At 44.0% G+C, this 22526-nt stretch overlaps 1 protein-coding gene across 3 annotated transcripts in view; it reads left to right on the forward strand.

The window, feature by feature from the left end:
- SEMA6C (semaphorin 6C) overlaps nucleotides 1-14429 on the forward strand; it is a 330011-nt gene extending 315582 nt beyond the window's left edge. For 2 of the 3 annotated variants that reach the window (XM_077464107.1, XM_077464108.1), the window contains 2 exons: nucleotides 65-214; nucleotides 11451-14429. In XM_077464107.1, coding sequence (XP_077320233.1) covers nucleotides 65-214; nucleotides 11451-12694 — 1394 coding nt within the window. In that variant the 3' untranslated portion in view covers nucleotides 12695-14429. The remainder of the gene's footprint in view (nucleotides 1-64; nucleotides 215-11450) is intronic. The other variant, XM_077464109.1, reaches the window with a different exon arrangement.
- The last annotated feature ends 8097 nt before the right edge of the window (nucleotides 14430-22526 follow it).

Genomic DNA, 22526 nt, shown 5'->3' on the forward strand with positions numbered 1-22526 from the left:
ATTGTTCGATGCTGTTGCCTTTTGCCTATGTTTCATGATGTTTTATTTGTCGCTGGTAATGCAGGGAAAGTCCCGCTCAGTGGTGACATCACCATGTCCAATGTTGCCTCCCTTGGGGATGTGACTCTCCCAGGCGGGCGCGGCTACCCCCCGCCAGGTGTGACATCAGACGGTTACTACCACCTTTCTGCCTGGCACACTCTTAGAACCCAGGGTAAGAGGGGAATTCTTTCTTATGCGGTCCTAGGCTCTCTCTCCGTAGTTGAATTAACTCGAATTATCTAGACGCTGCAGGTCAGTCCTGTCGCTGGCTAACACCCGCTGGGCCTTGTTTCCCCCCCTCCCCCTCCATCTCTCCTTTTTTTGCCCATCTTTCATGCAAGTTTTAACAGCTTTCGTGCATTCTGTGTGCTGATTAGATGTCCCTGGCTGCTGGAGGGCTGGTGGGCCACTGTGCATGGGCCGTGCATGAAACCGCGCTGAACTCATTAGCTGTGATAATTGTGTTTGTGTTTAGACTTGTCTGCCTAATTCATCTCCTTTTCCTGGAAGACATCACACGAAAGAAGGCGCTAATGAATTATAACGGCACATATGTGAGGGTGGGGTGTGAAAGTCAAGATATTTTTCTATGTTCCCTTGCAGGAATTAAATGAGTTTTCTTCATGAGTGAAGCAATGGTAGTAGTATGTTGGCCTTTCTAAAGGTCATGAGAACATTGACAAACAGCCCCTTTACATGTTGGCAGCTAAAATATATTACACCAAAGGAGTCCGCCTGTAAGTTTGTTGAGAACAAGTCCAACAAATAATGAGAAAAACACACAAAATGATCAAGTTTAGGTGTTTCCAGTCAAGGGTACTCCTAATACTACAGCTTACAAAGACATTTTTTAGACAATTGTTCTCTTCCAACCTCGTGGTAACAGTTTGGAGAGGACCCTTTTCACCATAACTGTGTTACTGTGTACAAAACCAGCTCCATAAAAACATGATTTGACCAGTTTGGTGTAGAGGAACATGAGTGTCCTCCACAGAGCTCGGAACATAACCCTACTGAGCACCGTTGGGATTAATTGGACAGCCGATTCATCTCATTCAACATCAGTACTTGACTACATAAATGGTGGCCACCTACATAAAGTCATGGTTTGATGAGTTTGGTGAGGAGGAACTGTAGTGTCCTCAACAGATCCCTGATGTCAACCCTACTGAACACCTTTGAGATTTATTGGAAAGCCGATTATGAGGTAGGTCATCTCATCCAACATCAGTACCTGACCTTATAAATGGTGGCCAACTACATAAAGACATGGTTTGATGAGTTTGGTGTGGAGGAACTGGAGTGTCCTACACAGATCCCTGACCTCAACCCTACTGAACACCTTTGAGATTTATTGGAAAGCCAATTATGAGCCAGGTCATCTAATCCAACATCAGTACCTGACCTCATAAATGGTGGCCAACTACATAAAGACACGGTTTGATGAATTTGGTGTGGAGGAACTGGAGTGTCCTACACAGACACCTTTAATAATTAATTGGAAAGCCGATTATGATCGATCTCATCCAACATCAGTACCTTAACTTATAAATGGTGGCCAGCTCCATAAAGACATGGTTTGATGAGTTTGGTGTGGAGGAACTAGAGCAGGGGTCTTCAAGCTATGGCCCTCCAGTTGTTCAAGAACTACAATTCCCATCATGCCTAGTCATGTCTGTGAATGTCAGAGTTTTACAATGCCTCATGGGATGTGTAGTTATGCAACAGCTGGAGGGCCATACTTTGAGGATCCATGAACTAAAGTGTCCTACACAGATTCCTGACCTCAACCCTACAGCTGCGTACACACGGGCGGACTGTCTGGCCAACTTAGTCCGTCGAAACACATTTCAGCGGACAGTCCGCTCGTGTGTGGGCTTCAACGGAATTTTTCAGCGTGCAGTCTGGCGGACTAAGTATTTCCGAATTTCCGGAATATTGTCCGTCGTACTTTGGTTTCAGCGGACAATCCGCTCGTGAGTAGGCTAGTTCGGCGGACTAAGTATGGCGCATGCTCAGAAAGGATTTACACGGCGAAAGGTTGCATTGCTGTGTATTGGACTTCCTATTTCTAGTCCCGTCGTACGTGCTGTACACGTCATCGCGCAAGATTTCGACGGACTGTTTGTGCATCCGTGTGGGGAAAAGTCCGTTCATTCGAAAGTAGGACGGACTGTCCGTCGGATTGTCTGACGGACTAAGTTGGCCATACAGTCCGCCCGTGTGTACGCGGCTTACTAAACACCTTTGGATGAATTGGAAAGCCGATTACAAGCCAGGTCATCTCATCCAACATCAGTACTTGACCTAATAAATGGTGGCCAGCTCCATAAAGACATGGTTTGATGAGTTTGGTGTGGAGGAACTGGAATGTCCTACACAGATCCCTGACCTCATCCCTACTGAACACCTTTGGGATGAGTTGGAAAGCTGATTGCGAGCCAGGTCATCTCATCCAACATCGATACTTGACCTCATGACCTCAAGTTTAGGTGTTTCTACTGAAGGGTGCTTCTAATGCTACTTATCATCCAGGTCATCTCATCCAACATCAGTACTTGACCTCATAAATGGTGGCCAACTACATAAAGACATGGTTTGATAAGTTTTTTGTGGAGGAACTGGAGTGTCCTCCACAGATCCCTGATCTCAACCCTACTGAACACCTTTGGGATTAATTAGAAAGCAGATTACGAGCCAGGTCATCTCATGCAACATCAGTACTTGACCTCATAAATGGTGGCCAGCTCCATAAAGGCATGGTTTGATGAGTTTGGTGTGGAGGAACTGGAATGTCCTACACAGATCCCTGACCTCAACCCTACTGAACACCTTTGGAAAGCTGATTGTGAGCCAGATCATTTCATCCAACATCAGTACTTGACCTCATAAATGGTGGCCACTGGCCAGCTCCATGAAGACATGGTTTGATGGGTTTGGTCTGGAAGAACCTAAAATGGAACTTCACTCTCTCAATCAACATTGACTATTTTTAATCCTTTTGCTGGTAGCATTAGTAAATTGGTAGGAAAGTATATTATATTTACTTGTTTTAGACTTTATTTTTTACATTTCTTCAGTTACTTCCTGGTTTCCATACTTAGGCAAATGATTAGGCAAATGATGTCAAACATCCCAGGAGTCTTCAGGAGGGGAGGAGGGGCTTTTTCAACTAAGTATACCATCCTGCATGCATGCATGCCTTTGCTAAGGACAGATGGATTCCAGGAAGTAACTGCTACATGAATCATCTGCCCTTACTCAAGATGGCCACAGCCAGGAATGCTAGGGGATGTTTTTCAAAATGATTTCTCAGCAAAAAAAAAGCTTGGAGACAAAATTGAGTACACCCCTAAGTGAAAATGTCCAAATTGGGCCCAATTAGCCATTTTCCCTCCCCAGTGTCATGTGACTCATTAGTGTTACAAGGTCTCAGGTGTGAGTGGGGAGCAGGTATGTTAAATTTGGTGTTATCGCTCTCACTCCCTCATACTGGTCACTGGAAGTTCAACATGGCACCTCATGGCAAAGCACTCTCTGAGGATCTGAAAAAAAAAAATAGTTGCTCTACATAAAGATGACCTAGGCCAGTGATGGCGAACCTTGGCACCCCAGATGTTTTGGAACTACATTTCCCATGATGCTCCACTACACTACAGAGGGCATGAGCATCATGGGAAATGTAGTTCCAAAACATCTGGAGTGCCAAGGTTCGCCATCACTAGCCTAGGCTATAAGAAGATTGCCAAGACCCTTAAACTGAGCTGCAGCACGGTGGCCAAGACCATACAGCGGTTTAACAGGAAAGGTTCCACTAAAAATCAGGCCTCGCTATGGTCAACCAAAGTAGTTGAGTGCACATACTCAGCGTCATATCCAGAGGTTGTCTTTGGGAAATAGACATATGAGTGCTGGTCAGCCTGTCAGTGCTCAGACCATACGCCGCACACTGCATCAAATTGGTCTGCATGGCTGTCATCCCAGAAGGAAGCCTCTTCTAAAGATAATGAACAAGAAAGCCTGCAACTAGTTTACTGAAATCATGTCCTGTGGTCTGATGAGACCAAGATTTGGTTATTTGGTTCAGATGGTATCAAACGTGTGTGGTGGCAACTAGGTGAGGAGGACAAAGACAAGTGTGTCTTGCCTACAGTCAAGCATGGTGGTGGGAGTGTCATGGTCTGGGGCTGCATGAGTGCTGCCGCCACTGGGGAGCTACAGATCATTGAGGGAAACATGAATGCCAACATGTACTGTGACATACTGAAGCAGAGCATGATCCCCTCCGTTCTGAGACTGGGCCGCAGGGCAGTATTCCAACATGATAACCACCCCAAACACACCTCCGAGATGACCACTGCCTTGCCAAAGAAGCTGAGGGTAAAGGTGATGGACTGGCCAAGCATGTCTCCAGACCTAAACCCTATTAAGCATCTGTGGGGCATCCTCAGAGAAGTGCAAGGTCTCTAACCATCCATGATGTCGTCATTGGGGAGGGGAAGAGGACTCCAGTGGTGACCTGTGAAGCTCTGGTGACCTCCATGTCCTAGAGGGTTAAGGCGGTGCTGGAAAATAATGGCGGCCACACAAAATATTGACACTTTGGGCCAAATTTGGACATTTTCACTTAGGGGGTGTACTCACTTTTGTTGCCAGCGGTTTAGACATTAATGGCTGTGTCTTGAGTTATTTTGAGGGGACGGCAAATTTACACCGTTATACAAGCTGTACACTCACTACTTTACATTGTAGACAAGTGTCATTTCTTCACTGTTGTCACATGAAAAGATGGAATAAAATTGTGAGATACTGTAGTTGGCCATATATTGTATATATTCTATCAATGGAAGTCGCTTTGTAAGCTGCCTTGATACTGCTAGGAACAAGTCCAACGTTTAATTAGAAATCAAGTGGATTAGTGTTATTCCATTGAACAATTGTTCAGCCACTCTGTATGTCAATTCTATTGATTCTTAGTGGTTCCATAGGCTCCGTTCTCATAAATAGTGAAAGGAAATTTACCGCTTTTAAGTTCTTTCTATCCAAGTGATCCGACCGTTGACTAATTAGCTGCTAGATAACTCTTCTTTCTAAATATTGAACATAGAGGCCTCATCTGCATCCAGCCATTAAATACAAATACGGAAGAGTTATGAATTTGGACCATAATAATCAGGGCTGTGTTTACTGTAATGGCACTCATGAGGCACTGCATAGGGTAGCAGGATAAAGGGGGTCAATGCTACGGTTCAAAAATGAAAAGCTGATATTTTTTAATTTGTTGCCCTCTTCTGTGGACATGTGTGGGAGAAGCACGGGAAGGCAGCGATTCCCACCCCCCGGGGTAGGCGGACGGGGAGGCGGTGACAGGAGGAGGCAGATGATGAGGACCGTTGCTTCTCCTCCTGGCTGAACAGGAAGTGGGTCCTGAGACCCGATTGGCCAGGGAGGGTTAGGACTGATCCTGATTGGGCGGGAGGAGAATCAGGAAGAACATAGCGAATAGTAATTCGCTATTGTCATGCAACTAGGTGGGCTCCGAGCAAGGCAATTAGAGCGTCAAAAAAAAAAAAAAAAAAACCATTGAAATACATGAGCGCTCTGCATGTACTGTAGATTAGGGGCCGGGCGCATAGATTAGGGAGGCGGTGCCCCTGCGCCCCGTATGGATGGGCAACCACTGGTAAGGAGCATCTTTCCCATTGGCCACCGATGGAAGCATCTTTCCCAATGACCACCAATGTAAGGAGCACCTTTCCCATTGACCATCAATGTAAAGCATCTTTTCCAGTGGTCACCGATGTAAGGAGCATCTTTCCCAATGACCACCAATGTAAGGAGCATCTTTCCCATTGACCATCAATGTAAAGCATCTTTTCCAGTGGTCACCGATGTAAGAAGCATCTTTCCCAATGATCACTGATGTAAGGAGCATTCTTCTCACTGACCACCGACGTAAAGAGAATCTTTCCCAATGACCACCAATGTAAGGAGCATCTTTCCCATTGACCATGGAGGTAAAGCATCTTTTACAGTGGTCACCGATGTAAGGAGCATCTTTCCCAATGGCCACCAACGTAAGGAGCATCTTTCCTACTGAACACCAAGAATCGTTTTTGTCAAAGGTTCCTTGAGGCCTTAAAATCATTTTCAAGGGTTCTTCTGGGGTAAAAAGGATGAGAAAGGCTTATATAATTTATTCCATTCGATCTGTATTTTCTTGAACAATTTTTATCAAAAAGTCCTTTTTGGAGGAGAATCAGGAAGACAATAGTGAATATTAATTCGCTATTGTCACTCAACTGGGTGGGCCCTGAGACCACATTTTGAAGCCAATTAGAGCCTCAGGCTTTAATCATGTGCTTAAAAAAAAAAAAACATTGAAATCAATGCGTCTGGCACCCTGTATGTAGATTAGGGGCCGGGCGCATGGATTATGAAGGCGGCGCAGGGACAGGATGGGCCACCACTGGTAAGGAAAATCTTTTCCATTGACCACCGATGTAAGAAGCATATTTCCCAATGACCACCAGTGTAAGGAACGTCTTTCCCAATGACCATCAATGTAAGGAGCATCTATGCCAATTGCCACTGATGTAAGGAGCTTCTTTCCCATTGACCACTGATGTAAGGAGCATCTTTCCCAATGACCACCAACATAAGGAATATCTTTCCCATTGACCACTGATGTAAGGAGCATCTTTTCCAGTGGCCACCGCTGTGAGGACCATCTTTCCCATTGACCACCAATGTAAGGAGCATCTTTTCCAGTGGCCACCGATGTAAGGACCATCTTTCCCATTGACCACCGATGTAAGGACCATCTTTCCCATTGATCACCAATGTAAGGAGCATCTTTCCCATTGACCAGCAATGTAAGAAACATCTTTCCCAATGACCACCAACATAAGGAGCATCTTTCCCATTGACCACTGATGTAAGGAGCATCTTTTCCAGTGGCCACCAATGTAAGGATCACCTTTCCCAATGGCCACCAATGTAAGGACCATCTTTTCCAGTGGCCACCGATGTAAGGACCATCTTTCCCATTGACCATCGATGTAAGGACCATCTTTCCCATTGACCATCGATGTAAGGAGCATCTTTCCCATTGATCACCAATGTAAGGAGCATCTTTGCCATTGACCATCGATGTAAGGGACCATCTTTCACATTGATCACCAATGTAAGGAGCATCTTTCCCATTAACGGCGATGTAAGGAACATCTTTCCCATTGACCACCTATGTAAGGAGCCTCTTTTTTGGTGGCCACCGATGTAAGGAGCTTCTTTCCCAATGGCCACCAACGAATCGTTTTTTTTTTTCAAAGTTATCCTGAGGCCTGAAAATTATTTTGGGCTAATAACTGGGGTAATAAACCTCTCGGGTAGAAAGGCTTATATAATATAAATTATATATATATTATATATAATTATATATAATATAATTATATATAAATTCCATTCGATCTGTATTTTTTTTAACAATTTGTATCAAAAAGCCATTTTTTTTTTTTTTTATTTTTTTTTTACAGCTGTAGCACAATTTTGCAATATATTAAGAAAAAAAAAAAATAATCATCATACATGCCCACAATTAAGAAGGGATACAGCAGATTCTTTTATAAACGTTAGAGATGATTGCTGTTTCCAGCTAGGCATCTTCAACCAATCATCCATTTAAAAAAAAAAAAAAACCCTTCAGCTTCAAAATACAAAAAGAAAACCAATTTTTTGAGTTATAGCCACCCACGGCCCTTCTCCAGCAGCAAAATAAATATAATCAAAGCCTATTTACATCCAGCACTAGCGATGCACTCAACTCTAAAAACTCGATTTCCGACACACACAAAAACATCAATCTCCTTCAATATGACAGGCCCGGTGTTTTTAACTTAAAAAATATAAAAAAATATAAAAAAATAAAAATAATTATCTTGCCTGGTGTATTCACAACGTCACTGCCCAAGCTGGCATTCAGCAGGCTACAATAATTGATTGGAGCCGGGATACAGAGAAAATGCTATTCCCCCAGCATTCTCCAAAGAGGAAATTGTTCAAAGGATGGAGCGCTTTTGAAAAAAAAAAAAAAAAAAGAAAAAAAAAAGAAAAAGCCTCCGAGCCTTCATTGTAAGTGCGCGTGTGTAATTATAATAGTCTTATATTAGTTTATGTGATTGCTGTACCTGCTGTCCCATCTTTGAAGCGAATAGCTCATTACCTCTCTGCAGCTGAGCACACTCCGGTTTTTGATTCGCTCTTGCCTTTCACGGCATTAGCGGCGTACGGCTCTCAAATGATTCTTCGCTGGGTTGAATTAAGTTGTCTGAGGCCCTCAGCTAAGGCGGCCTTTAGGGAGAAAGGCCGGGTTGCATTAGCCGACATCAAAAAACCCCCGCGAGGGGACGGATGTCACCGTTTACATTTTAAAAAGGGAAAGCTCGCCAAGGTTGAAATCTCATTTCTTTTCAAATATTCTTCTGTTCTTTTTTTTTTTTTTTTTTGGGAAATGCTAATTTGTCAGCCAGGATATTCAGAGGAAGAGTCTCATTGGTGGCCTTTATTAAACAAGACCGGGAAAAAAAAAAAAAAAATGGCACAGCTTCTTAAATAAGTCACCTAGCGGGACACTAAGATGATATGGAGGCTCAATGGCTTATTAGAATGGTTGAGTTAAAGAAATTGAAACCTTTTGAGAAGAGACATTTTACGAGTTGGGTTTTTGGCTGTTTTAATTTAATGCCGCGTTCTCACTACAGGTCAAGTCCACCCAAAAACTTTATCTCTAAAGTCAAGTCTTTTTTTTTTTTTTTTTTTTTAGTTTTGGATGGAGTGTCGAAGAGTTGAAATCTCTGTTTGTTGAAATTTGTTATGCTGCCTACACACGATCGGAATTCCGGCCAGAAAAAAGACAGATGAGAGCTTTTCACTGGAAAATGCGACCATGTGTGTATGCTCCATCGGAATTTAGCTGTCCGAATTTCCGCCAGCCAAAAATTGATAGCATGTTCTTAATTTTCCAGACGGAAAAACTTTCTATCGGTAATTCCGATCGTGTGTAATGCAATTCCGACACTCCAAAAAACCACGCATGCTCAGATTCAACTACGAGACAGAAGCTATTGGCTACTGGCTATTGAACTTCCTTTTTCTAGTTCCGTCGTACGTGTTGTAAGTCACCGCGTTCTAAACTATCGGAATTTGGTGTGACTGTGTGTAGGCAAGACAGCTTGAGCGGAATTCCGTCGGGAAAACCATCAGAGCTTCTTACGACGAGAATTCCAATCGTGTGTACGCGGCATAAGTTTCAGATGGTGGATGACAGTAAGGATTGTCAGGCTTTACTATATTCTAGACCAGGGTTTCTCAACCAGGGTTCCATGGAACCTTAGGTTTCCTCCAAATGTTCCTAGGGGTTCCTTGCGCAATGAGCTAATTCTGCCTCACAGATAAGTTCCCAATGACACCATTGAGCTTTTTAGCTATCTGTAAAGGGGTCATATTTTCCAATGACCACAAGCGTAAGCGAGCATTCTTCCCACTGACCATCACACTAATGTATCATGAGTTTTTAGCAGGACTTCCATAAGACTGGAAAGTTATTTTAAGTTGAGAAAGGCTGTTCTAGACTTTAGGATGTAGATAAAGGTCAAGGGCATTCTGCTGGAATCTCCAAGAAGGAAATGAGAATCCAGTAAGTATTGAACCCTAGTAACACCAAAGTGATGGAAATCTTTACATAAGAACTTTACATATGGACTTTGTTCTTATGTTTGCTCAGTCTGTATAGTACCATGCTGTTATCATTATATCCCAGACTGTCTATGGCAATTTCTCTTGCGCCATTCTTCTATGTTTGTTTGGTCTCCACACCGTGGCCTGGGGGCCAGATTCGGCTGTTTACTTGTCTATATCAAGCCCTTGAGACAATATTGCCCCCCCTAACACCAATGATGAGGCACAATTCCCCCCACTGACACCAATGATGGAGCACCATTCCTCCCACTGTTGCCCACAATTGGACACTATTTCTACCAATGATACCAACAACGGGGCACAATTCCTCCCACTAAAACCAATTGACACTGGGGGTTTTTCTACTCCCACTGGCCACAGCCTGGCCCTCCTAAAGATTGAAGGACATAAAACTGGCCCTTTGTTTAAAAGGTTTGGAGGCTCCTGATATAAACCAAGTAAGATGATCAAAACATCCCTTACTTATATATTAAAACTTCCCACGTATTTCAATCTCTTTACCATCATTGCAACAAAGTTTCAAATCAGTCAGTAACTCTTTTTCTAAACTACAAGGTCTTGTTCCTTCGCTCCTTGGTGGTATTTGATAGCTGTTACTTGAACTCCAAAAGAAACCTCCCTGGCACCTTCTAGGCACCATCCTGGTCCAGTTGGGCAGCCATGTTGAAAACCGGAGCTTAACATCCTCACTTCTGAGTTGAGAAGCAACCCAAAAAACTGGGTTGGATGGAGAACGGGCAATGAAGTCCTTTTATTGATATCTTCTAGGCCAACAGAAGGTTGTATGGCTGCTTTTATACATTATAATTTAAAAGAGGCCTGTGCTGAGAGGATACAAGAGGTTTTCCATTAAACACTACAGAATTTCTGTGAAAAAAATGTTCTTCTCTTTAAGGAGTGGCAACTAGTAAACGTAATGGCTGCCTGCACTGTGTGTAGGTGGCAGATACATTTTAAGTAACGCTGTGCTCTAGCATTCTTGTCTCTTCTTGAGTTTTAGCTGCATTCTCCAGAGAATAAAATGAACACTTATTTTCATACTAAATCTCCAAAAGCCGAAATCTCTCTTGGTAAACAACCTTTATATTGTTCCAAGAATTTGGGAACAAATGTATAGGTCTGTTTTTAACGAAAATACATTCCTAGCTGATTTTTTATTATTTTATTTTTTTTTAAACCCCTGAGACAAGGAAAACACATAGGATTTACATTTTTAAAAGTGCAAAAAGACACTGGTGGAGAAAAGGTAGAAAATATGCTTACCCTATTCAGCTTCAACCCCTGGCACCTAGGTAAGGGTGACAAAATAATTATTCAAGTGAGAGATCCTGGGAAATCTGAGGATCCCAAATTTTGCGAGAACATGTTCCTGCAATGTACGGGAGTGTCTTCTTGAAAGGTTTGGGTTCCACAGCATTCACAGGATCTCTTGCTTGGAAGTATTTGGTTGTCACCTTGGCCTTGGTGCATGGTAGAAAGTGGTTGAATTTCAATGCAACATGTGCTTTAAGCAGGAGAAACCAGCCAGTAGATTAGAATGACAAGTCAATATCATGCTAACTGATGGAAATGTTGTTGTACTGCTAAAACAGATTCAGGATTTGTATATTTTTTAAAACTATTCTGACCCTGCTTTTCTATTTCCTCTAAAGGTGTGCGGCAGGAGGCTGCAGGCAATGAGGCCACCAAGACAGTCCATTTCACGTTCCTCATCGGGTGTGTCTTCGTAGCCTTTGTGGTAGGATCCATCTTTTCAGGCCTTTTTGTGTCCTGTTACTGTAACCACATGTTTCAGAAGAACAAGCACATTGGGAAGGACCCAGAATCCAATCTACAACGGCCTCTATCTTTGAGAAGCCTGGCAAAGATGAATGGACTTTTAGATACCCAGTCAAAGGAAGGAATGGAAGCAACCTCACCAAAGCTCTACACCACCCTACTGCATGGAGACAAAGAGCAGCAAGCAGAAACAACCAAAACTGGATCAAAAGACCACCCTGAACTATCCGGTCTCCCCACTCCAGAATCCACTCCAGAATTGCCAATGAAGAATCTCAAAGCTTTCAAAAACCAATGGGAAAGAAATCAGAATTGTAATAATGCCAAAGAAATCCAAAGCAAAAGTCCAGTTTTCCATTTTCCTGTCTCAAATTCCCAGGTCTTTCAGTTTCCTAGCACAGTTGCCCTGCCGAGCAGCATGCATGGGTATGATCAGCCTCTTTCTAGCTATGCAGATGATAAGAAGATACCCAACTCTGAAAGGGCTCTGCTCCGTCATTCGCAGTGCTATCTCCCCAAAGGGGTTGAAGTGACAACTCTAGATGAACTTCTAAAACATCTTCCAGAAGGTGGTGGCTCACCGAGAAAAATGTCTGGCATGATGGCTATTAGCCCTCAAGCGGTCAGCCCTCATTCACCCATGTCATTCATGAACAGGGTCCAGCCCCAAATTCCTGAAACTGAAAGCGCTCCTTATTACAGCTCCTCAACTCTTCCGAGAGACAGTCTGCCCAGAAGATTGGACATCCCACCAGATGTTAATCCTCAATCCTGTCTGGAGAAACAGTCAAGGCACCCCTCTCAAAGACATTCTCTATCCTCTGGGCACAAACTCATGAACATAGGTCCAGGGCCGTTGGTTTCCAGGCAACATAGCCTGGGTCAAGGAACCAGACAACATCCTCCACCACTTCTCACAAGGATGCACTCTACAGGCACCCCAGTGCCAATGGATAGCCACAACATCTATCTCTCCCGCCAGCATAGCTACACAGAGCAAACTCCAATGCAGAGAGGTATGGTGAAAAGGACCTTGTCCTTGAGACCAGAAGTATCATCTGCCCCTGTGTTTCTCCCATCATCCCCCATAAAGGATGCAAACCAGTTTCAGTATTAAGACAAATATTTGGCTGCTCTACCAACCAAAGGACACTTAAGACAACTCTAAACTCAGTTGACAAACTGTGAAAAACTATGCTGTGAACTTTGCCTTGGTGTTCTAAAACTTCCTCGATCGCAGCAACATAGAACTAATATCTATTGTCACGTCATCTCCAGCAAATATGAGTGTTGCGTAAAAGGAATACAATGTGTTGGGAAACAATGAACAAATCTATGCCACCAACACATTTTTGAACTGCCTTGTTCTATGTTGGAGAACCTGTGGAAAGCATTTCGAAGGCAGGTGACTTAATGTTGACATTAAAGTATTCTACCTAACGTTGAAAGCCTTTACTGGGAGCAGATGTCCTTCACATGATGACATTCAGTGGCCTGCAGTCTACAATGTGCCTGGATACTAAAGAGTAAGCCCCGATTTCTGGCAGATGGGCAGCACTTAGTGAGGCACATAAGTGAAGAATAGATCACGGATCATCCTTAAAAAATGGATTACTCCAATAAATTAACCTGTGTCCCTGAGCCTAAACAGACCCTGAATGAAGAACGTGAAACTGGCTCTCACGAACTCAATGGCAAACTTGGTTGACATGAACGGATACCTCAAGAGGAATAGATCAAATGTAAATTAATTTATATATACATCTATGTATATATAGAAAGATATATATATATATATATTTCACAATCTAACTCCATATAAAAGGAGGTTTTTAATTTACCCTACTGTGTAGGGGCAAGAAACTAACTTCTATATTATTAATTCTGAAATGTATGGACTGAAAAAAAGATGAAGAATTTTTTTTTAATGATGGTGCCTGAGCTAATACACCCTTGTGACCCATCCAACCATGTGTAGGTAACAAAGACAGACCGCAGCACCATCATTTTCCCACCGCATCAGTATCGCAGCAAACTAACCCGTACTGGCTGTTCCCTAAATCACTGGTGACTGGCTACAACTCAATATCATTCGAGATGAGGGTGACGTAGAACAGCCAACCTATAAGCACTGTGTGCTTAAAGTGAATGGGGTTGACTTTTTTTTCCTTATTTGAACTATGAAAGGTCGGATGGAGGTGGCCAAGATGGAGACACCCTTGGCCTTGTGGCTTTGTCCCCATTTTAAATCCAATTAGCTCAATGGATAGTCTGTGTACATGTGTGCCTTATTTCAACCTAGTATTATGAACAGTGAGATTGTAGCAACACAAGTCTGTGATTATTTTGTCACTGAGGGGGTTCCTTCTTTTTTTTTTTCCCGCAATGGTGCTTTTTATCTTGTGGAGCATCCCAGCTTTCCACGTGTGTACACTGTTGAGATTTTGCTCCTTTGAGGTCGTAATGGGCAGATAGAGGACATTGGGTGCCTTGGATTATTTTTTTTTCCCTTCTTTGCTTTGGCTTGCTTCCCCAGTGCTTTAAAAAAAATTAAAGACTGACGACCTCCCCAACCCCAAGACACTACCAGCAAACCTATCTGTGAACAAACTACTACATCTTACCAACCAACACTGGTACTCCAAAGTATACATGGCTACACTGTAGGCCTCTTTGCCTTTTCCATTGGCTCATATAAAACTGCCACCCTTTGCTGTATAGTTTTACGAAAATGGGAATTGTCATAAATATCTAGTCATCGAACTATGGAGTATGTTTGGAGGTAGTAGTAAGTTTCAAGAGCCATAAAAAGCACTTTTAATAAAGTATTTCTTTGATTACTAAGACTTAAATATGTATCAGATGTACACTTTTTCGGCCAAAAATTTGTAAACACCCTATCGTCTTACCTACTATATGGCAAAAAGTCAAATGATTGGGTTCCGGTGTTTCCAATGAGGGCTATTGTTAGCACTATAGCATACAAAAACATTTTAAACAATTCCTACATTGTGGCAACAGTTTAGGAAAACTTTTTAGTTTCATCATGGCTGTGCCCTGTGCACAAAGCCGGCTCTATAAAGACATGCTTTGATGAGGTTGTTGTGGAGGAACTTGAGTTGCCTTCAAAAAGCCTGGGCCTCAACCTTATCGAACACTTAAAATGAATTAGAACTCTTATTACGAGGCCAGCTCCTATAGATTAGGATCAGTTGATTTGGTCAGTTTGGTGTGGAGGATCTTAAGTGGCCTGCTCAGAGCCCTGACCCCCCCAACCCAACCGAACACTTTTGGGATAAATTGGAACCCCAATTGCAAGCTTCTCATCCAACATCAGAACTTGACCTTGCAAATGTTCTTTTGGCTGAATGGGCACAAATTCCCTTCAAAATCTTGTAAAAAGCCTTCCCTTAAGCCCTTGTACACACGGTCGGAGATTCCGACAATCAAATCCGACGGATTCTGTCCGTCGGATTTTGTACGAAACTGTTGCATACACACCGTCGGACGAAGTTGTCGGAAAATCCAATCGTTCAGAACATGATGCCGTTATTTCGTTACGATGGGACTACATTCAGGCTAGTAGCCAATAGCTTTGGTGTAGGAATTTGATCTGAGCATGCGTGGCACTTTGTCCGATCGGAATTCTCTACACATGATCGGAGTTTGTCCGATCGGACCAGTTTGTCGGAAAATATTTCCAGCAAGTTAGAAAATTTGGTCCGACGGATATTCCGACGGAAACAGTCCGATGTATACCACACACAGTCGGATTATCCGACAAAATGGTCCGATAGGACACATTCCGACGGATTCTCCGACCGTGTGTACAAGGGCTAAGAGTGGAGGCTGTTATAGCCCCAAAGGGAGGGAGGAGTGGATCCAACTCCATATTAATGGCCATGGTTTTGGAATGGACATGTATATAGATGTGAAGGTCTAGTGTTCACAAACTTTTAACCATATAGTGTATATTTAATTTGCATATATACTTTGTTTTTGTAAACACAAAGGGTGATACTATGCTATCATTAATTACAAGGTAAAATGACCTGGACAAAATAGAGGTTTCCCAATGGATATGCTCTAATAGGTGTATTTCCTATGGAGGATGGGTTATACCAGTGATGGCGAACCTTGGCACTCCAGATGTTTTGGAACTACGTTTCCCATGATGCTCGTGCACTCTGCAGTGTAGTGGAGCATCATGGGAGATGTAGTTCCAAAACATCTGGGGTGCCAAGGTTCACCATCACTGGGTTATACCATCTCTCTAGAAGGATATATCTCCTATCTGATCAGAGAGCACCTTGGACATCTCACCACGCTCCTTACTACAAAAACGCCTCAATCCGAGGCCAAGCTACTAACCTTTACCGTCCAACAATGTACACTTGAAGGCTCACTTGAAACAGATCCACATAAACAAAACAAAAAAAATATATATATATATATATATATATATATATATATATATATATATATATATATATATATATAAACATATACATATAAACATATGAATATATGTGATTTTGTTACCTCTTTGGATTGCAATTTAGTTAGTAGGTAATGGGCACCCAAGATAAATTGTAAGGTTGTGTACCATGCAAAAATTCACACAGGATCCCAAATCACAAAACTGCACCATCATTTTCCCTCATTAAAAGCGCAATCCCCCCCCCCCCCACACCCCCGAACCCACAGGCTGTGCTGCTCACTTGAGTCAATAACCTTTTGTCCCTGTGTAAGGACTGGCATCATCTGCATTTTTATAAAGACATTGAATGTACAATTTGTAACAAAAAAAAATCAAAAATAAAGATGAAATAAAAATTTTAAATGGTCTTGTATGGGTCTACGTGTCCGCCTAGAAAGCGTGTCTGTGCCTGTTGTATACGGTTGATGTAAATGTATTCATGAAAAGGGAACTTTACCACAAAAAATACAATTGTATATACAGGAAAGGGCATCAAATTCACCACCAGCAGCAGGATCCGAAAGACTTGAAGACTTATGAAGACTTAAATTGGTTGCAAACTTTGGACCACATGTCAAAACCATCTGGAGCTCCAGAAATATAGGTAGATAAAATTGTAGGCAAATCTTGACTTTTCTTGTAAAAGTTGAAACCAGGGGTGGATTGACAACTCATGGGGCCCCCGGGCAATAGGAGATTATGGGGCCCCCAGGCAATCTGAGTTTATGGGGCCACACAGTATACAATCACACAATATACGCATACATGTACACACAGTATACACAGACATGTTTCTATTGGCTGAGAAGGTACCGGAGAGGTGGGGCAGCTATAATCTTGGGATTTTTAGACCAAAAGGATGTCTGTAAGGGACATTTCAGAGACAGATGTAAAAAAAAACACAGATTTTTACATACTGTCCCTGGTTTTACTGAGGCTGGCAACCCTGATGTGGCCCCCTAGTGGCTTGGGGCCCTCGGGCAGTGCTAGCTTACATCAGAGTGTCCCCATCAGAACCCCCCTTCACATCAGAGTGTCCCCCTTACATCAGTGTCCCCATCAGCAGCCCCCTTTCACATCAGAGTGTCCCCATCAGCAGCCCCCTTTCACATCAGAGTGTCCCCATCAGCAGCCCCCTTTCACATCAGAGTGTCCCCATCAGTATCCCCCTTCACATCAGAGTCTCCCCCTTACATCAGTGTCCCCATCAGCAGCCCCCTTTCACATCAGAGTGTCCCCATCAGCACCCCCCTTCCCATCAGAGTCTCCCCCTTACATCAGTGTCCCCATCAGCAGCCCCCTTTCACATCATAGTGTCCCCATCAGCACCCCCCTTTCAAATCAGAGTGTCCCCATCAGAACCCCCCTTTCACATCAGAGTTTCCCTATCAGCACCCCCTTACATCAGAGTGTCCCCATCAGCACCTCCTCACATCAGAGTGTCCCCATCAGCACCCGCTTCACTTTAGAGTGTCCCCATCATCACCCCCTACATCAGAGTGGACCCATTAGCACCCCCTTACATCAGAGTCTCCCCCCTCTCCTCCCCCTCCTACGTGTACTCACAGTTCTGAAGGCAGCTTCTCTTTCCTCTCCCCAGTCATGTGATAAGTGATAAGGGGAGAGAGGAAGGAAAGTCTGCCGGCTGTCTATCTCCCCCTGCAGGCTGGAGGGAGCAGAAAGCCTAATTCTCTCTCCAGCAAGTGTCGGCAGCTGCTCCTTGGTGACAGAAGTGAAATCACAATCACTCCTATCAGTGAGGAGCGGCTCCAGGACTGCGCCTGACCGGCCCACTGAGCCATCGGCCCACCGGGAAACTCCCTGTAATCCTGATGGCCAGTACATGCCTGGCATGGACCGTGGAAAAGGAAGTGATATCACGGGCATCTGATTGGACCTGGGCAGGGCTGGAATCTTGTCAATCAGGGCTGCGGTGGTGAAAGGCTACGCGCTCGGAGCTGGCTGCTCCTTCTATTGGCCTCTATTAATCCATTCCAGCCAGCTGCTGAATCCTTTCCAGCTATCCGGAACAGCGGTGGGACCTACAGAGCCATGTGGAATGCCAGGACTGCACTTTACTTTGACGAGCATGCATCTTCTGTGATCTTGTAAGTGTTTTTAATCTTATCCTATTAAAGTCATCATTTTAATACTACACTTAGGTCGGCGCCTCCCCCTCCCCGTTTTTCCTTGAGTCTCTTGCACAGCCACAGTTCTTCTCTAGTCCTTTCATGTCAGAGCCCCCTCCTCTTCTAGGAGTGTCTAATACTGCCTGTGCTGGTCCAGCCCCTCTGCTCATCCCCTCACCTTATTACACAACCTTTCCAGGAGCTGCCAGGGAGGAGCGAAGGATAATACTAGTATAGAGCAGAGCAGCTGCTAAAGGGGTAGCTCCGGTTCTCCTCTACCAGGCCAGCAGGGGGCACAAGCAGCATTGAAATCAGATATGGGAGAGAGGTAATCAGGGCAAATACATGAATGGATCCCCTTTGTGCCTCTCCCTGCAGCATCTGAAAGCTGGCTTCTCCTCTTCTACCTCCCATCGGCTTTACAGGGGATTGGTTCCAGTAGTTGGCACACACCCCCCCCCTTCCCCCCCACAATCACCCTCTCTATGCACTTGCATGCACCATCACCTGTGTGGTACCAATCACTCGCTGTGTTCACTAATGTTCACTGTGTAAACTGTGTTTGCTATGCTTCAGTTTGTGAATGAACAGGAGCCCCTGTACAGAGCACCTCCTGTTCATTGCAGCTAAGGCTGCAGAGAAATGGGGGGTGGGATCTATGTCCTCAGTCCCATTTTCGATCTCAAAAGTGAGACATCGGGGGTCTGTTTAGAACCCTAATATTTCACCAAAGCCCCCCCCCCCCCCAGCAGAATTGTGTAAAAATAATTAGAAAATAATAAAAAAAATTGTAATAAATAAAATAAAGATTTAAAATGATAAAAAAAATAATAATAAAAAGCTATTAACCACTTGCCGCCCGCCCTATAGCAAATAGACGGCGGCAAAGTGGTTGCATAATCCTGACCGGACGTAATATGACGTGATCAGGATTATGAGCCGCTGCGCACCCCCCGGGGCGCGCATCGCGGTGATCGTTGTTGCGGGGTGTCAGTCTGACACCCGGCAACTACGATCTCGGTAAAGAGTCTCCGACGGAGACTCTTTACCACGTGATCAGCCGTGTCCAATCACGGCTGATCACAGTGTAAATAGGAAAAGCCGGTGATCGGCTTTTCCTCACTCGCGTCTGTCAGACGCGAGTAGAGGAGAGCCGATCGGCTGCTCCTCTGACAGGGGGGGTCTGTGCTGATCGATTATCAGCACAGCCCCCCCGAGGATGCCTACACTGGACCACCAGGGACGCCACCAGACCACCAGGGATGCCAAGGACAAGGTATGCCACCCTAGACCACCAGGGATTCCAGTCAGTGCCACAATGGATGCCAATCAGTGCCCATAATGGATGCCAATCAGTGCCCACAATGGGCATCACTGATTGGCATGCATTATTGATTGGCACTGATTGGCATCCATTAGTACAATATATTATAATACAATGCCGCCTATCAGTTCCCATCTGTGCCGCCTATCAGTGCCTACCCATGCCCACCTGTGCCGCCTACCCATGCCCACCTGTGCCACCTATCCATGCCAATCCGTGCCAATTTGTGCCACCTATCAGTGCCCATCCGTGTCGCCCATCAGTGCCGCCTATCAGTGCCACATATCGGTGTCCATCAATGCCACCTCATCAGTGCCACTTCATTGGTGTCACCTCATCAGTGCCGCCTTATCATTGCCCATCAGTGTAACCCCATCAGTGCCCATCAGTGAAGGAGAAAACTTACTTATTTGCAAAGTTTTGAAACTGAAACAAAAAAATAACTTTTTTTTTTCAACATTTTCGGTATTTTTTTATTTAGCAAAAAATAAAAACCGCAGAGGTGATCAAATACCACCAAAAGAAAGCTCTATTTGTGGGAAAAAAATGATAAAAATTTCATTTAGGTACAGTGTAGCATGACCGCGCAATTGTCATTCAAAGTGCGACAGCGCTGAAAGCTCAAAATTGGTCTGGGCAGGAAGGTGTTTAAGTGCCCGGTATTGAAGTGGTTAAAATATTAATGATAAAAAAAACTGAGGGGTTAATTCACACTGGTTCTCCTACTGATATCGCATTCAAGATGGCGGCACTCAGCAGCAATCTCAGGGCTTTTTAGATGTCTACACAAGGGAGGCTTTTACAGGTAATTTACATGACTATAATCAATACGACGATTGTTGTTGAAATGGATGGTCTGTCAACAGGTTCTCTTTGAGTTACATAACACAGTCCCCGTATCTGTACTAAGCTGTGGGAGATGAAGAAAATTCAGAGTTAAAGAAAGGCCAATTATAATGGTAAAAGTTTAAAGAAGTGCCCTGAAAAGAGGTTCTATGGTGACGCATAATAGGTCAACTCATTTGGACACCTCAAGAAAAATAATCGACTTGCCCCTTTGATATTATTCCCTGGCCCCTTACTGCTGCTGCCATTCTCCGGAATCTAATTCTGTGTATTTTTCAATCATGGTATCGGAGAAGCAGCATGAATACGAAACAGCCGTTAGAGTGGAGGTGTGAATATATTCATGAGCCGAGCTCCGGAAAGGAAATGAAAAAAGAGATAGGAATGTTACGAGTCACAGAGACCGAGCCGGACAACAAAAAGAAAGCCGCCTCGAGAGGGCATCTAACCGTGAGCCGCCATCGTCTGAGAGTCCTTAGCCAGTTAGATTTTGCTATTCTATTCATTTTATCCAAGGTGATCGGTTAAGAGGTGCCTAGAAACAAAGTGAGAAGTCTTAATGTAGATTTTGTGGCTACTCTACAAAATACAGCAATGAATGTGTCTTTTTTTATTAAACCAATGATGGGTGGTGAGGCCCTATGACAGTGATGGCGAACCTTGGCACCCCAGATGTTTTGGAACTACATTTCCCATGATGCTCATGCACTCTTCAGTGTGGTTGAGCATCATGGGAAATGTAGTTCCAAAACATCTGGGGTGCCAAGGTTCGCCATCACTGCCCTATGAAGTGAACTTGTATCATCCCTACACATATGAAAGTAAAAGAAGTCCAGCAAAATGGACACAGCAAGGTGGCTGCATGTCATATTAATTGTATCCAAAGCTCTCATGTTAGTACCTAACAACCAAATGCACCCTTCTCCAAGTCCTCAACTCGTATTGACTCGGGTCTCTGGTGTCGGTCCCCTCCGCTAGTTTTGTCATCTCTGAGATGCATTATGGTAGAACTCAAAGTTGGAGTAAGGTCAAAAATTTTAGAAAGCATATACCAGTGATGGCGAACCTTGGCACCCCAGATGTTTTGGAACTACATTTCCCATGATGCTCAACCACACTGAAGAGTGCATGAGCATCATGGGAAATGTAGTTCCAAAACATCTGGGGTGCCAAGGTTCGCCATCACTGGCATATACCAACATTTTTGGAAAGAGGGCAAAGTGGTGCACATAAGAAGCTCTTAACATCCCTTTTTTTGCTTGGTAGCTGTTCCTAGGACTGGTCTAGTGATGGGATCTTTACAACTTTACATACAAAAATTCCCTCCAAAAATTCTAAATCATTGATATCATACCTGTGTATACAATATATCCCTAGGTTCCAAAATTAGCCAGACTTTTGTTCTGTAGTCCCATCCGTAGTGCTACAGTAGTGGTTTACTGGTTTCTAGGCCTTCTTGGTTAGAGACAACCAATATTTGGTTGTATGTAGCCAGGAACAGCTGAAACATTTGATATATCGTGGCTAAGTTGTTGAAAGCTAGTTTTGAATGCTTGGGTACTGGGTTTGGATTCCTTCAAGGACCTCAACTACATAGTAGTAGGTAAAATGGCATCTGACTACTAGGGATGAGCTTCGTATGTTCGACTCGAACATCGGCTGTTCGCCCGTTCTGCGAATTCCGAACGTTATGGGCCGTTTGCGCCAAATTCGTGTGACGCTCACGGCCCACAATGCACTGCGATGGCGCAGTGCATTGCTGGCTCATGATTGGCCAAGCATGCACTGTGACCCCGCATGCTTGGCCAATCACAGCGCTGGCAGCGAGGAGAGCCATGATTGGCCACAGGCAGGATGCCTGTGGCCAATCATAGCTCAGGCTGTGTAGTACACGCCCCACACTATATAAGGCTGCCAGTGCGGCGGCCTTGTGTAGTGTGTTGGCGTCTAAAGCAGTTAGTGGGTGTTCTGTGTACCTTCAACACAGTACACACCGATCGTTATCGGCCGATTTTTCGTTCTTGCTCTTCTGTAGTGGTTGTCGTCTGCGTGCCCTGACTGCAGTATACACCGCTATATTCACCTATATAGCTAGCGATATATCTATCTTTTATAATAGAGCTTGCAGTCAGTGTTAGGAGATTGTGCGTGCTGTCTGCGTGCTCTGAAC

The sequence above is a fragment of the Lithobates pipiens genome, unplaced genomic scaffold (assembly GCF_037356315.1).
Source record: "Lithobates pipiens isolate NorthernLeopardFrog02 unplaced genomic scaffold, aLitPip1_a1.2 Scaffold_30, whole genome shotgun sequence".
Taxonomy (NCBI): Eukaryota; Metazoa; Chordata; class Amphibia; order Anura; family Ranidae; genus Lithobates; species Lithobates pipiens.